The sequence below is a fragment of the Tasmannia lanceolata genome, unplaced genomic scaffold (genome assembly GCF_043159265.1).
Source record: "Tasmannia lanceolata isolate RefF3 unplaced genomic scaffold, GAP_Taslan_0.1 ptg000013l, whole genome shotgun sequence".
NCBI classification, from domain to species: domain Eukaryota; kingdom Viridiplantae; phylum Streptophyta; class Magnoliopsida; order Canellales; family Winteraceae; genus Tasmannia; species Tasmannia lanceolata.
In genome coordinates, this window is record NW_027518690.1 from 46,493,913 (window position 1) to 46,511,428 (window position 17,516).

Genomic DNA, 17,516 nt, shown 5'->3' on the forward strand with positions numbered 1-17,516 from the left:
CCGGAGGAGAGGGTGGGGATGGAGCCGGATTCCGGTGAAGAATCCACCGGAGAAGATGGGTAGATGGAAATGGGTTTGCGGAGGGGGAGGAGGATGGTGAGAGTGGTGGTGGCTGCGAGGATGATGAGGCCGGAGATGGTGGTCGGAGGTGGTGCGGCCGGCGGCTCCCTCTCCTCTGTCTCTGGAAAAATGAGGCTGCAGAAAAAAATCCCTTTCTTCTCTTCAAACCCTAGTCGATGGGTTTTTAAAGAGAAAGGGGATGATAAATTCGTGCCCCCCCCCTCTTTGATTCAGGACAAACCCCTATTTAGTATAAATATGAGTACTTTTTTCACTCAACAGGGGAGTGTCCTGGGGAGAAAACAATGATGATCAAAAGGGAAATGATGAATTCACACCCTACCCCTATTCTTGCTCTAGACAGCCATATATAATGCATTTTCAACAACTCCTTTAGGCTAGCAGGGGGTCTAAGCAGAAAAAAGGGGTAAAGATTCCTTTGTCTTTGCACAATCCTAGCTCTCTTATTTAATCCAATGGTTCTTAGAGATTGCTTGTAGAGAAAGCAATAGAAATTTCCAAGAATGCCCTCTTGTACATGGGAAATGACATATTTCACCCCTCCCCCTTCTGAACTTGCACCACGACACTGTCTCAGCTCGTTTGCTAGGCAAACATGCACGGATCTTCACGAAATTTCACAGGGATCTTGGTGGGACCCTAAACTAGCCCAGGGTAGGATTTGGGCTTCCAATTTAATGATTTGATGGGGTTGCTCAAATAGGGAGGGATTAGGGTACGGTCAAAATGGGGTGTCTACACTACCCAAAACACCTTTTATTTTTTTCTAAAAAGAAAATTCACTTTTCTTTAAAAACAAAATATAGTGTGTCATTACTAAAAATAAATATTAATAATATTATTAATAATAAATAAAACGGATTTACTTCTCGGATTCGGATGTTAAACGGATCAGATATACCATTTACCAGATTCGCATCCGCTAAGAACCGGATATCTCATAAACGGATTTGGATAATATCCGCTTGAAACAGATCCGGATAATATTCGCTTTAAACGGATTAGAATGTGGATGGTAATCGAATTTTCGAATATCCATTTACACCTCTACTAATAGCTACCACCTCCCGGTCCCGGGGTTGTAAGGAAGAGAAACAACCGAAGTGAGGTTAAAGCAAACCCACGTACAAACTAACATTTATTGTGTGAAAGCTCTAATTCAGTACAAACATACTTTAATAATTGCAAAGACGGAGCTTTTCTTTTCATTTTTAATTGGTTTATTCGAGTTTTTTTTGTGAACTGTGACAACCCTTGATAGCTCCTTACACATATTTTGACTCAAAACATTTGTAAAATTATCAAACGAAGTGAAAAATGATTGTAAAATTCCTTTCCCAATGGGCACTCGTTAACAAAACCCATTATCAAAACATAGTTGTGCTCATATCATTGCTCTTTCCTTTTTCAATTGGTCAGTACAGGAGATCAATTTCCATCATTAAATTGGGAGATGATTTTTTCACCCTCCTGTAGGATTATGCGCCCCCCTGTCGGATTTCAGACCGAAATTTCGAAATTAATTAAATAATATGTTTTTATTATTACCAAATGTCGGCCCGAAATTTCGGATTTTGGTGGGGTCCGAAATCAGTGCCGAAACCGAAATTTAAAACCTTGGATTTGACATCAAGAAGCGTTAAAGTGCCACAACAGTGGGGCGCATAATCCTACAGGAGGGGTGAAAAAATCATCTCCCCATTAAAATATCTAAACATGTTATAGAAATCTGAAATTTCTTTCTTTCCTTTTTCATTTCCTTCTTCGTTCTAAAGCGATCTCGATCTGAAACCTGTAAGTTAATCTCTCTCTATCTGATCTCTGTTTTGGTTTTTCAAATGTTCATGCCATCAAATCATCTTATAGAAAACGAAAATCTCTTACTTTCCTTTTTCTCCCTTTTTCGTTCTAAAATGGCTTGAATGAGCGGCATTTTTCTCTCTTTCCCCCCCTTTTTTTACTAGATCCAATAATGTAACTTCAAGATTTCGTTTTTTTATGCTTTTTAACCTAGTACCGTTATAATCTATACAGATCTTCGCAGAAACTGGGAATTTGTTGCTATTTTAATCGTCATTCCTTTGTTGTTTTGATTTTTCCTACTTATTTCTGTTTTTTTTTTTTTTTTTTGAAAACAGATCTGGGAAAATAAAAGAAAAATGGAAATGACAGGCTTAGGTTTTTTCTGCTTTCATGTTGTGTTTTAGCTGCATTTATTCGAGATGCTAAATTAGAGGAGATTGTATGAATGCTGTATTTTTCTGTTGTATCATACATTTTTTTATTGATTTTGCTTGCGGTTCGTGATCAGATATGAACTACCATCTGGATCTCCTTTTATGATTAACTGTGTTTTAGGAGTCTAATATCTTTGGTGTTGGTTCTGAATTTTTTTTTTTTTTTTTTGGCTGAATCTAATTTAATTTCATAGAATAATCTATTTGCTCGATTTCACTATGGTAGGAACTCTTTAGTGGATTTGGACTTTGTACTGAATCTTTGCTGGAATGCTTTTAGGAAGCTAAGTCCTCTGTTTTATATTCAAAAATTCATTTCTTGGTGAAATCTAGTTTAGTTTTGTGGAATCAGCTATATTCTTTATTGCACTTTGCTTGGATTTGATCCTGAAGTATCCATTTTCTAGGGTTGCTGAATTTATTTGTCGAAATGCTTTTAGAAATCTAATTCCTCTTATTTTAATTCAAAAATTCATTTCTTGGGAAAATCTAGTTTAGTTTTGCAGAATCAGCTGTATTCTTTATTGCTTATTGCTTGGATTTGTTCCTGAAGTATCCATTTTCTAGGGTTTTGTCACTTCAAGAAACCTTTTTCCTTGTTTGTTTGTTGTTGGAGATTTTCTCTCATTATTATGTATCATTTTTGCCATTATCTGTAGATCTGGGTTTTGCTTTTTGAAATTTAAAGTTTATTATCTGTAGATCTGGATAAAAAAAATGTCGACATACACACCTAAGAACATTCTCATCACTGGGGCTGCCGGCTTCATAGCATCCCATGTTGCCAACCGGCTTATTCGAAATTACCCCGAGTACAAGATCGTCGTACTCGACAAGCTTGACTATTGCTCGAACCTGAAAAACCTCCTTCCTTCGAAATCATCTCCTAACTTCAAGTTCGTCAAGGGTGATATTGGCAGCGCTGACCTTGTCAATTTCCTCCTTATCACCGAGTCCATCGACACTATAATGCATTTTGCTGCCCAGACCCATGTTGACAACTCCTTTGGCAACAGTTTTGAGTTCACCAAGAATAATATCTATGGCACCCATGTCCTTCTTGAAGCTTGCAAAGTCACCGGTCAGATCAGGAGGTTCATTCACGTGAGCACAGATGAGGTCTATGGAGAGACTGATGAGGATGCCGTTGTTGGGAACCACGAAGCCTCTCAGCTTCTCCCAACAAATCCATACTCTGCAACTAAAGCCGGGGCAGAAATGCTTGTGATGGCATATGGAAGATCATATGGATTACCTGTCATAACTACTAGAGGTAACAATGTTTATGGGCCCAATCAGTTTCCTGAAAAATTAATTCCAAAATTCATCCTTTTGGCCATGAGAGGGAAGCCCCTTCCAATTCATGGAGATGGAACGAATGTGAGGAGTTATCTCTACTGTGAGGATGTTGCTGAGGCTTTTGAAGTTGTTCTACACAGAGGAGAAGTTGGGCATGTTTATAATATTGGGACCAAGAAGGAAAGGAGAGTGATCGACGTGGCTAAGGATATATGTAAACTTTTCTCATTGGATCCTAACTCGGTTATTAAATTTGTTGAGAATCGACCATTTAACGATCAGAGGTATTTCTTGGATGATCAGAAGCTGAAGAACTTGGGGTGGTCAGAACACACGACATGGGAAGAGGGGCTGAAGAAGACCATGGAGTGGTACACTACACATCCCGATTGGTGGGGTGATGTTTCTGGGGCTTTGTTGCCTCACCCAAGAATGCTGATGATGCCCGGGATTGAAAGACAATTTGACGGGTCAGAAGATTCCAGTGAAGTGGCTGTGGATGTATCAAGTAATTCTAGTCATAATCGAATGGTGGTTCCAGTTTCAAGGAGCAGTAGCTCTGATCAAAAGCCATCTTTGAAGTTCTTGATTTATGGTAGGACTGGATGGATTGGGGGTCTACTTGGCAAGATATGTGAGAAACAAGGGATACTCTTTGAGTATGGAAAAGGGCGATTGGACGAGCGATCACAGCTCCTAGCAGATATTCATAGAGTGAAGCCAACCCATGTTTTTAATGCTGCCGGTGTGACTGGTAGACCTAATGTTGATTGGTGTGAGTCTCACAAACCGGAGACGATTCGTACCAATGTTGTCGGTACACTGAATTTGGCTGACATTTGCAGAGAGGAGGGTCTGCTAATGATGAATTTCGCTACTGGATGTATATTTGAGTATGATAATGAACACCCAGAGGGCTCAGGCTTTGGATTCAAGGAGGAAGACAAACCCAATTTCGCTGGTTCTTTCTATTCAAAGACTAAGGCCATGGTAAATTTTCTAGTTCTCACTAGCTGAGTTCTTTTTGCTTTATTTGAAAATTGAACAGCTCAATGATGAATTTTGTGTTTTTCATCATCCATGACCCAGGTTGAAGAGCTTTTGAAGGAATATGACAATGTCTGCACCCTTAGAGTGAGAATGCCAATATCGTCCGACCTTAGCAATCCTCGCAATTTCATTACAAAGATTTCCCGATATAACAAAGTGGTTAACATTCCGAACAGCATGACTGTCTTGGATGAACTCTTGCCCATTTCAGTGGAGATGGCCAAAAGGAATTGCAGGGGTATATGGAACTTCACAAACCCTGGCGTCGTGAGCCATAATGAGATTCTGGAAATGTATAAAGAGTATATCGATCCTGAATTTAAGTGGGCTAACTTCACGTTGGAAGAACAAGCCAAAGTTATTGTCGCCGCTCGAAGCAACAATGAAATGGATGCTTCGAAATTGAAGAATGAGTTTCGTGAGTTGCTCTCCATCAAGGACTCATTGATCAAGTATGTTTTTGAACCCAACAAGAAGGTGTGACGGGTGCCATAACAAATTGAGCTGTTGATGATTCTAGGCCTCAAGACTAACTGTCCATTTTGCATTAACTGATGGGATTTTCATCTCCCCCCTGTTGCTATCAGTTTGATTGTTGTTATCATTATCATCATTTCTATTATTACTGTATTGGATCTATAATTATTTATGTAGGCCATTGTACTTCTTTTCCATTTCTTTGTTACATTGGGCTTGCTTATTTTTTGAAGAAGATGGATGGAAATTAATTAAAAAAGAAAGGGATTATTGATGCACATCAGTGGGCAAGAGCTGCCTAGAATACAAAGAATCTCCGGGCTATCCTCGAGAAAAAGAAGAATGCTGCTTGATTGGACCAACATTGGTTGGACCACAACAGGCCACCCGCATCTATTTTTTATTGTGAACATAGAGGCAAAGGCCTCCATAATCCTCCATTTTTGTTCTTTTGATTGGAGTCCATGATAACTGCCAGGCTTCATTGATTTAAAGAAAAGTGAAGCCCACATCTGCTAGCATTGTGGTTTGGGAAAGATTCTTTATCAATGGCCGACCCTTTCTTTGACCCTTGTCAATGATCGAACTTACATATATGATTGAGTGCCATTTGACAAGTCATTGAGAGCAAGGGAGAGGGATATAAAAAGGATGAAGTAATGAAAAAGGAAGTCATTGCTAGTAGGGACGACTCATCACGATCCATTGGTTCATATGGAATCCATCTCCAAGTTGTATCAAACATTCTTTTTGCTAAGGTTATGTAATAAAATAGTGCTTGATTTGGCCAGATGATTGGCACTCCTTGAAATATGAACAAACGAAAATTCTTATACCGATACATATCTCTAATATTATCAATGTATTTGGCTAATCTCCACAGGATGTCATCACTACCATTGACCCATGAGATGACTTTAGAGAAGTCACCTTCCACGTCGAGGGATCCTTCCACATAGTTAAGGAAAATACTGGTGCTCAGGTGGAGTGTGTGGGCCTCAGCCTCAGTCTAGTTCATCAAGCTGATCAGACTGGAAAAGGAATGAATAGTGACACCCCCGATTTCAATTCCTAACAACTCCTCTAACCCTAGCTTTGCTGGGGTTTCCAAGAGGACAACCATCAACATTGAGTTTTAAGACATTAGAAGGGGTAGGTTTCCATCTAGCTGCTACCTTCAACTTAGGAATGCTGCTTTTCATCTTCATCTTCCAATTCCTAATACTGTTATTCACAGAAAAACCATAGAAAGTTTGTGCTGCATTGCTCCGCTAGCCACCGTAAATATGATTTTCCACACCGTCGAAAGTGAGGAAAGAGTGTTTGTACTCAAAAGTTAGCAAGCTTCTCTCCATCCAAATCTCCCACATAACCGCAAAAGGGCTGAGATCGCATATAATCACTCCCATAGAGCCAACTCTGCTAAAGTACCAACTTGTCATCAAATCCATAACAGACTTCAAAGCCACACGATTGATCCCAAACCACTCAAAAACATAGTTGCAGATGAAGGCACTTTGCAGTGAAGGAAGAGATGATCGATGGATTCATTGCAGGCATCATTTTGAATTCTTATTTACAAAGCTTTATTTTTTTCAAAGTCGCATTAACATTGTTCTTGTAATTGAACTTCTTGCTATCACTATTTATAGTTGATGGTTTTGCAACTATCTGCATTTGTGTTCCTAATTTCAATTTGTTGCCTCGAAGAGTTGATGTGGATTATGTGCAAAATAAGCTATTTATGGATAAGATCTTAGAAGCAGGAACCTTCTCTCGGGGTGCCGCTCCCACCTCGGAACCTCGATTCGGCACTTCTTAGGAAGGAGCTTCTAGGGAGCGCGATCCCAGAGAGATGAGAAACGTTCTAATGACACTCCCATCGTACTTCTATTACTCTATAAGTCCCACCATCATGGCATCCTCAACTTCCTTACATCAAACTCCTCAAAGTACTTCATTGGAGCAAACACAAAGGCTTGTGTATCTTCAGAAGGCACGATGAACGAGTGCCACACAAATGAAGATGGTGAAGATGGTTAGAAATTACCTTTTAGATGTACTTAAATTTTAAATGATACATACGAAAATGGTTAGAAACTATTATTTTTTGATGTACTTGAATTTTGAAAGATATATAAAGAAAATATTACATACACGCTTCCATGGCGATCCTAAACTTAGACTCTTCTAGACCCCACGCTTCCCTGCTCCCACCTCCGTCCCCACCCCTGCACCCGCTTCGTGCTTCTAAGGATAAGACACTATTAAAGTTCATTTTCGTCTAACCGATGATAGACCTATGCATTTGTCATACACTTTTGAGAGTCTAAGACAAAAATGTTGTCTTTATGTGGAGTTATTATAAACCCCTCTAGATACCTGGAAAAAACCCACCACAGTGTGCTTCGCTGGCTTTATGTGATTTGGGGCACAAAAATGCATTCATTTCCCGTAGTCGATGCCTTCACATTTATACTAAGTCAACCTGTTTTGGGTAACAGACTTCTTTAGTGTTTTTCAATTCCCATCCTTAAATTTCTGGAACCTTAGGAACTTGCAATAGAGTTAGTAGAATCTACAAGTGATCGATTCCTAGGAGTTCACACACCAAGTGCTGAATTTGTTTATGTGGCCTATTTATTAGTTTCTTAAGTTTTGTCATTTAGCTGTCCTTCATGTAAGCTTCTCATATGGTGAACAGGGTACAATCCATTTTATAGAGAAGAACGATTTTGTATTTGCATTTTAGGTTCTTAAGAAACTCGACATAATGGATGCTCAACATCTCTATAATGACCCCAACATATACACTAGTGCATTCCTGTTCTTGTCTGGAGATGGGCATGAACATATTGAGATTGATACCTGGATATTGTAAATTCTAAATTTTGTCCCACATACTAGTTAAACATATTGAGATTGACCATCACTTTGTCCCAGACAATATTTCATTTGAGCTGCTTGGCGTCTCTTGTGTTTCTAATATTAAGAGGTAGGTAGGAGACCTATTCGCCAAAGGTCTCTCATTGCTACATTGTCATAAGATTAGATAAAAACTATTGCATCAACCACGGAGACAATAGCCTTAGGAAGAGTACAACCGCATATGCACTTCATACGTATTTGTTACGTATCTGTAGACAATGTTAAGAATCCTAATAAAGTAAATGATTTTATATTATCATTTCTAAATACTGATAATAAAATACATAATATTGGAGCCTTAATCATTGGGTTAATCGATAGGGCGATGATATTTTCACTCCTCCTGCATTACGCGCACGCTCCCCTTATAACGTGATTTGACGTGAATAGTGGGCAACTTTAATGTTTTTTGACGTCAAATCACGGTATAAGGGGAGCGTGCGCGTAATGCAGGGGGAGTGAAAATATCATCTTCTCAATTCATCCGCATATCTATACATAGATACTGAAAGATATTTTCACCCATTTTCTGCATTTCCATCATCTTTTTTGGTAAATTCCTAAAATAACTTTGTCTACGCCTTATTTTTGTTCTCTTTTCTTAGATGTAAAATTACTTTAAGAGTAAGACTCTGTTTCTTTCGACGTAAAATGAGAGTAAAACAAATTTTACACCAAATTTTAGTGGAATGATGGGCATAAAATTTGCTTTGCTCACATTTTACATCGAAAGAAATGGAACCTAAAAGACAAACAAAAGGGGGTGGAAATATGTGTAACAACCTTGACTAACCTCTAACATCGGATATGGCAAACCAGAACAGTCACTTGTCCACTACTTTTTTTTTGATAGGTAAGCTCGGGTTTGGCGGGGACCCCTATTGGCTCATTAGACACTTGTCCTTTCCTTGAAAAAGATGAAGATTTATCTATAACTATTTCTCTAAACTCTTGATTTCGTGGCCAAAACTGTAACATTTTTAGGAATATGCATGTTATTGGTTACCTATAAAAGTTGTGAAAGCTTTGATTAGTCATGTCTGAAATGGATGTGCTCTACTAAAGTGGACGTCTTTGTCGATTTCCCCACCTAGAGACGCTGTAATCTAATTTACAAGGTGGAATTGCTTTACAACTTCAAAGTTCAAATGCCTCTTTATCTATATGTTTGCTTGATGTTCTTGCTTAAATTCGAAAAAGGACGTTTGGTTGCCCAAAAGTCAGGATGAGTTATGGGTTTTGTTCAAATTAGGAAGTGGGGTCGGGTTTGGGTCGAGTCAGGTTAACCAAGGCCTTAACTGTAACCCAACCCGAATGAAATTATACACCCTACGTATGCTTACCATCAGCTCACAACAAGTTGAAAAGCACAAAACGACAAGGCCAACGTGACACTTACGTGTTCCATGGTTTTCTTCATTGACTTTGCACTCCTTCCGGTGGGGTTTCTCTTTCTTTCCTCATATGGGCTATCGGTTTCGTTTCAATTTCCACATACGTAGAGATCTAGTTGTTTTTTTGAATTATTTTGGGATTCCCTAGGGTCCATGCAAAAGGCATTTCGCAGTTGGTTGGTTTGTTACATATCAGACCAACCACCTCGTGAATGAAAACAAAAGCTGCAAAAAAGTTAACCTATGTGCTTGTCTAGCATACCAGAGACCACCTGGGAAATGCCTTTTGCGATGGACACTAACAATTCCCAAATATTTTATTCGAGAACCATGTCTTTGTTTTTAGTTTCTCCGATCTCTTTAATCTCTTCTGTAATCTTTGATTACTGGACATGATTATTTTTGGGAAATGTTATGAGCACAACCTTATTTTGATATTTGTACAACAATCCTTAAGAATTAGTAAGGATGACAAGGAATACGACTTTCCCCTTTGGTTAATTTTAACGGGTTTGGATTGTCTTCTTTCATATTGATAAAGTGCAGAGGACGAAATCAAGTCCATTCCTCGAACCCACGTAAATGCTTTTCTAACAGGAACAAAATACCACTTGTTAATGGAAATTTCTTATATTTATGTGAAACAACCAATTATACCAAAAGCTTAAGCGGGTAGAGTTGGTATTATTTAATCATTTACACCTCAACAATTCATACCCCTTCCTTTGTTCGGTACACCCTTGCAATTTGTTTTTGAGGGAAGACTTCTCTTAATTATTTTAATTATTTTAAAGAGTTTTCTTGCATTGGTTTTATAGTCTACCACACAGGGAAAGGAGAAATTCACATATATAGCCCGATAACTTTTTCTCCCTTTCTGATGTGGGATCTTTCAATAATGTCACGCCCCGACCCCACTGTGTAGAAATTTTTCTGGGTCATCTACCCTCTCCGGTTTTGTTTTCCAGCAGCACTAACCGTGCCCAAACCACTCCGTGGGGCCCACTTCTTGGAGATATTGAAAACACGTCTACACAGGGAGAGGAGATATATTTCTACTGGGCGTAAGCACAATTTCAATTCCCAGCATTTAATTGTGGACAATATTTAGGTTTTTTCCTTCTTTGTGGTGGGTATAACACGACCAATCTCAACACTGCAAATCAAACTTGAAGAAAGCTTTGTTCAAGCATATTGAATATTTAGAAATTGGCCATGAAAAGACCATATATAAGACTTTCCCCTTTGGTTAATTTTTACCGGTTTCCCTTGTTTTGTTTCATATCAATTATGTGCTCAAGACGAAATCACCTCCATTCCTTGAACCCACATTGATGCTCCCTAACGGGACCAAAATACCACTTGTTAATGGAAATTTCTTATATTTATGTGAAATAACGAATTACTCCAAATGTTGAAGCGATTAGAGTTAATGTTATTTAATCATTAAATATACTTGAACAATTTATACTGTTGGGGTTCCACGCGAAAGCAAAGATCCCACATCGGAAAAGTGAAAGGATGTGGATAGGCTTAAAAGGACTTGGATGCCCTCCCCGTAACAACTAGCTTTAAAGCGTGAGATCTGTCTGGGTCTCAACAAGTGGTATCAGAGCCGGGGCATGGTAACCCTGTTGTGCCTCCGAAGACGGAAGAAGAAGAAAAAAACCTTCATGGAAGATCTTGGTAACCTCAGTGTTAGGGGTGTCAATGGACCCAGACGGTCCGATGGACAGTCCGAATCCGAACCTTAATAAACGGGATCTAGGTACATGAGAAGGGTCCATGGACATATTATGAATCCTTTTTGTAAGATCCGAAAAATTTCGGATCGTGATCAAGACATGGCAAAAAAATCCTATGGATAGTCATGATCCGAAATCCTTTTACTAAAATACGTTCAAAATATTTCTTATATTAATAAAGGAGGGGTATTTTCATAAAAATGAACTAAATATTACTTAGCTAACAACTTTCCACTTCCCCCCCCCCCCCCCCCCCCTTTTCCAGGCATCTTTTTCTCTTCCTATCCTCAATCGATTTTTCTTCCTGTAAACTTGCCACTCTCCTTCAACAAGGATTAGTTACTCAAAAGTTTTATCATCACGCACCCTCGAACATTGGAGTTATTTTCAACAATAAATCCTATTCTTCATCAAAATTATGGGTTATTATTAGATATAGTGACTAATTCTTTTCTGAATTGAGGAAGTTTTGGAGTTCATTTCAAATGAAGAAGGGTGAGAATTTTTGTTGTTTTGTAAGTAAGACCTACTAGGACACTCCGATGGACTGTCCGATTTGAAATCGATCGTGACCGGGACACAAGAAGTAGGATCCGAAGAACACTCCGAATCCGATCCGATCGATAAGGGATTTGAATGGATCGTGACTAAGACATATGTGGATCTGATCCGAAGTGGATCCGTTGACACCCTAGTCAGTGTGCCTCTGAGGACGGAAAAATCTTTTTGGAAAGATCCCGTAGATCCAACGTTGCTTCCGCGTGGAGCGGAGCTTGTTGGGGGTACCACGTGAAGGCAAAGATTCCATATCGCTAAAGTGAAAGGATGTGGATGGGTTTCTAAGGACCTGGCACTATCCCTTTTTATCAGGAGTTCTACCCGGGTCCCAACATATACTCCTTTTGTTTATTTCCATTCTTTTAGTTGGTTCCCCCTTGGTCTTTGATTGTGAGGGTGTTGAATTGGGTGTCTTAATTCAATCCGGTTGGGACTGAAAAATATGTCTGACCCGAGAGTGACCCAACCCGCTATTTAAGTGAGTTCGAACTGGGTTGGGTAAGCTTGTTTTGACCCACTTTGTGTAAGGGGTAAGAGGGTTGTGAGGATTTTTTGTTATTTAAAAAAAAAAGAAAAAAGAGGGTTGAGAGCTTAGGGGTTCTTCACAACAGGCATTGGGTTCTATAGTTTACCAATAGATGGAAATTGGAACAGTGAGTAAGAAAAGCGATGCTTCCACCAAATCAGGGGCATAAGCAAAATTTTCAGTTCCTGGCATATAATTCCAGACAATATTTTACGTTCTTATTTTCCTCTTTGTGGTGGGTCAGTGGGTATAACGTTATCAGTCTCAACACTGCAAATCAAAGTCTAAGAAAGGAGACATGAAAAACCCATATAGATATAAGACTTACTATGTATTATTACTGTACTTTTTCGTTAATTTTGTCATTCTTCTTCTTTTACAAATATTAGAACAAAAAAGAAAAGAAAAGAGAAACAAAAAAGATGGAATTTAAAGGTACTATCATGTCTTTTTGTGTGTCAACTTTCCAAGAACCCTGTCTTTCGAAGAACAGAATTCCGAACTTGGCTCAGATCCCTTCCTTTAAGTGTCCTTCCATTCCCGGTGCAAACTGAGAACTCCATCTCTCCAGCGATTCTTCGAGCCACGAGAGCGTGTGGTGGAATCATCTTTCCTTCTTCTTGGTCTGATTCCCTGCAAACAAAATCAAGATTCCACGAACTCACGGCAGGAATTCTGATCGGAACGGATTCTTTCCGTCCCCGCGAATTCTTATTGTAGGAAGAGGAAGATGATTTTGGAAGATTGCGTTCTTCTCGGCCATGATCAGCCCAAAACATATCAGATTCTTGGAATTCCTCCATAGCTCAAAACAAAGAATGGGAAATGAAGATGTTTGGTTTTTTTTTTTTTTTTTCACTGATTTTGATTTCTTAGGCAATGGACAAATGGGTGTTGATTTATAGACGCGGGAAATGTGTGGTGCACTCTCTTCTAACTATAAGCCGAGATAGAAACATTAAAAGAGCCCCCCCCCCCTATTTATTAGGAGCGCCCCCGTTTTGTCGTTTTTGACTACCAAGTTCAATCTCAGGTTACCTAACATGTTTTTTAAAGGAAAGTAATAAAAGAGACAACATTAAAGGGCATTTAGAGGTGCACCATTGAGCTTAAGGACGACACCCATTTTAATTTGTCCAATGAGTTAGTTAAAGCAAGTTATTTGCTACTTCAATGTTAGTTTGACAGGATATTTTTTTTGGGGAAATGTTATCAGCACAACTATCTTTTGATATTTGTACAAACCCTGTTTTGTCTTTTTTTCTTTAATGGCCTCCTGAGAGCATTGTGGGAAATGTAATGACCTTTTGACAACTCTTTAAATGCTAAAAGACAAGATGTGTTAGTGAAAATATCAAAACACGGTTGTGGATATCATTCCCCTTTTCTTTGTACAGTTACGTAGTCGCCTACTGTATCAATGGCCCTAATCACCATACATAATTTAGGCAAATTTTTTGGGTGCCACGAGAGGGCGTCTGGGAGCATATATGTGAGATCAAAGCCGTTGATATTATAGAGCATCATGAAAGGGCCCACATGATCCTAATCCCATCCCGAACAAACATCTCATGCGTAAGATCACAGACTACAAAAATTCAAGTATTTAGATTCTCTTGGTGGAACCCTAAACTAGGCTCGATCGATCAATGACCTATAATCATCTGATCAAGGTATTCTCAACACCAATTACGCATCGTTATGAACTAAGTTCGAATCAAAGGATCCAATCATATAAATGAGGCAGAAATGGGGGCCACTTATAAGGGTTAATGTAATGGACTTCTTTCTCATCTTTGGTTGAGGAACAAAGCCTCTTCCTGCCAATTGAGCTAGAGGCTAAACCCCTATGTTCAATTAAGACTGTGTTGATGGGTCATCATGATCAACTAGATACATGGAAGAAATCAAATGTCTGGGTTCATCCAATCAAAGAGGAGGCAACAGAAATGTGATCTCTTACCAACCTTTTGGATTGCAAGAAAAAACATTTCTGAGACAACAAAAATTTCTTGGAAACTTTTCATTTTCCGCTTTTTAAATGGAAAATGATAACATTTTTGTTAACTCAGAGGAATATAATCATAAACTGAAGGTGCCATTAAGTGAAAAATCGAACAGGGTTGGCTGAAACGTATTTTCGAGTCTAATAATCAGTTCTGGACTCAAAGTGGATTCTAAAAAGCCAAAACAAACACAGGCACAAGTGATTCATTGATCAGAGCTATTGAAGTATAAGCAATTGAATAACACAACTGTAACAGCTTATATTAAAAATCTGTAAGAAAAAACAAAAAGAGGGGCCCATATGACTCATATGAGGGGAGTGTTGGAGTATAAATGATTAAATAACACTAACTCTAACTGCGTAAGCTTATCCGATATTGAAGGAAGGAGCACAGCTATGGATATAAATATTTATACTTTGGGATCCAATTAAAATAAGGGCGCTGATATCCCCCCCCCCCGCCCGACGGCTGGCTAACGTTTTCCCACCTCTCTCTCTCTCTCCACACACACACAACAGGAACAGTTGGTGGGCCCAACATAAACCTTTGGTGGAATGGTGGGCCCATCTTTGAACAACGTAGGCCCCTCCCATACCACACCATAGGATAATCCAAACCGTCCGTTTGATGGGCCATAAACGTAAATAGGTTGCCTCCCAAAATATTATTTCCATAGGCTGATCCTAGCCCTCCGATCTAAAAGAAACTACATCTTATGCAACCTCTATAGATTGTAGGGTTGTGATCATCATACACACCATAGGATGATTCAAAACATGGACGGCTTGGATCATCCTATGTTGTGGACGGTATGCTTCAATTTGAAAAATATCGGTGGGGCCTACGATTGGGCCTTAATGTTAGTGTACGACCAACTCCATAGGATTATCCAAACCATGGACGGCTTGGATCATCCTATGTTGGAGACGCGCCTTAATGTTACTGTATGACCACATGATGATCCAAACCATTCATTTGATGGGCCAACCCTTTTGGGGGCACAACCCATTTACGTTATGGCCCATCAAATGGACGGCTCGGATCATCCTATGGTCTGGGCGGTACACTTCATTTTCAAAAATATGGGTGGGGCCTAAATTGGGCCTTAATGTTACTGTACGAACCACACCATAGGATGATCCAAACCATGGGCGGCTTGGATCATCCTATGTTGTGGACGGTACGCTTCAATTTGAAACAATATCGGTGGGGCCTATGATTGGGCCTTAATGTTACTGTACGACCGACTCCATAGGATTATCCAAACCATGGACGGCTTGGATCGTCCTATGTTGTGGACGGGCCTTAATGTTACTTTACGACCAACTCCATAGAATGATCCAAACCATTCATTTGATGGGCCACAATGTAAAAAGGTTGTGCCCCAAAAATCATTTCCATAGAATGATCACAACCCTACAATCTATAGAAGTTGCATAAGATGAGTTTCTATTTAGATCGGAGGGCTAGGATCAGCCTATGGAAATGATATTTTGGGACGCAACCTATTTACGTTTATGGCCCATCAAATGGACGGTTTGGATTATCCTATGGTATGGTATGGGCGGGGCCTACGTTGTTCAAAGATGGGCCCACCATTCCACCAACGGTTTCTGTTGGGCCCACCAACTGTTCCTGTTGTGTGTGTGTGTGGAGAGAGAGACCGGTCAAATGGTGGGAAAGTAACATAAAAATACGTTAAACCCTAACGTTTAACGTTAGCCAGCCGTGAAGGGGGGAGGGGGATATCAGCGCCCTAAAATAATTAAAACTCATGATTTTGGTCAGTGACTTCACTTAATTCCTCTTAACAATAAAATAATAAAAAAAGGGATTGACTAAGGAATTTCTCACAAAGCCATTTCACGGCTGACTTTTGCACGAGAGAAGAGCCACATCAGATGAATCAAATGAATACGACAGAATTTTCTGAAAAGTGAGCCTATGTGGCTGTTCTCTCATGCAAATGTCAGCCGCGAAATTACTTTCTGCGAAATTGGCTAGAAAATCCCATAAAAAAATAATAATAAAAAAAAATCTGGGTCCTCTTCCCTAATGCCACCAAAGCTTATCCAGAACATTGGCGCCAAGTTGAATACTTCAATGAGTGGGCCCACGTTGCCTCTATTGTTCCGTTGATGTCAATTTAAATGAATTTTACATCCCCAAGCAAAAGCAATGAGAAGAGAGATGGTCGTCCCATCAAAAAAAAGAGATGATCGTTACACAAGAGCATATGCTTTCAAGAAAAGGATGTCCTTTCTCCTATTCAGGTTTTGCCCTAATCCGGGTTTGTAGTTTTGTGAAGAAAACGACATGGAAGTGGGAATATGGCTTCTATTACATTATTGAGATGCAGATGTTTCATAGATGTGGGATCAAACTGAATTTTTTTTTTCATTCACCTAAAGAAAGTAATCCGAGACTATACTAAAAATGTTGAGAGGATCGAGTGGGAAATTATATAGGGAAATGTTATCAGCACTACTGTATTTTGATGATTGCACTACTCACTTTATTAAAAGTATTAAAAGTACTGTATGGCCTGCACCATAGGATGATCCAAACGGTCCATTAGATGCATGGCCCAAAAATTATTTCCATAGGTTGATCCTAACCCACCGATCTGTAGATGAACTGGATATTATGGAAACCTTATAGATCGGAGGGCTAGGATCATCCTATGGAAATGATTTTTGAGGCACAACCTACTTAGGCCGTGGCCCATCACATGGACGGTTTGGATCATCCTATGGTGCGGGCCATACGGTACTTTTAATAAAGTGAGGAGTGCGATCGTCAAAATACAGTATTGCTGATAACATTTCCCATTATATATCCGTCCCTTTTTCTTCACCGAGCCGCCCTCTTGTAGTGTAAAAAGAGTAGTCAGAAATACACTACAAGAGGGTGGCGGATTTAGGAAAAGGGAGCAGCATTATCATTTCCCCATCAAGGTAGTTTGGCTTCTTAAGGGAAATGATACTTTCCTCCTTTTTCTTTCCTAGGTCACCCTCTTGTAGTGTAAAAGAGTAGTCATATATACACTAGAGGAATGGCCCAAGGAAGAAAAGGGAGAATAATACATCACTTCCAATAAGGATAGCTTTAAAGTTTTTTTTTTAACCTGGAATTTAACTAGGAAGCCAGGGTGCACATTAAATATTAGGGATTTGCTGGGCAATTTTGCGGAAAGCCATTTCGCGGCTGGC

General features: G+C 39.4%; 1 protein-coding gene and 1 pseudogene across 1 annotated transcript; one reads left to right on the forward strand and one right to left on the reverse strand.

Moving 5' to 3' along the window:
- The first annotated feature begins 1,744 nt into the window (after positions 1-1,744).
- On the forward strand, positions 1,745-5,341 carry LOC143890314 (trifunctional UDP-glucose 4,6-dehydratase/UDP-4-keto-6-deoxy-D-glucose 3,5-epimerase/UDP-4-keto-L-rhamnose-reductase RHM1-like). Its single transcript, XM_077394949.1, has 3 exons — positions 1,745-1,875; positions 3,021-4,607; positions 4,707-5,341. Exons 2-3 carry the CDS (start codon positions 3,036-3,038, stop codon positions 5,148-5,150), a joined length of 2,016 nt encoding a protein of 671 aa, XP_077251064.1. The 5' UTR covers positions 1,745-1,875; positions 3,021-3,035; the 3' UTR covers positions 5,151-5,341.
- Positions 5,342-12,753: 7,412 nt separating this feature from the next.
- LOC143891326 (protein S40-3 pseudogene) lies at positions 12,754-13,098 on the reverse strand (annotated as a pseudogene).
- Between the last annotated feature and the right edge of the window lie 4,418 nt (positions 13,099-17,516).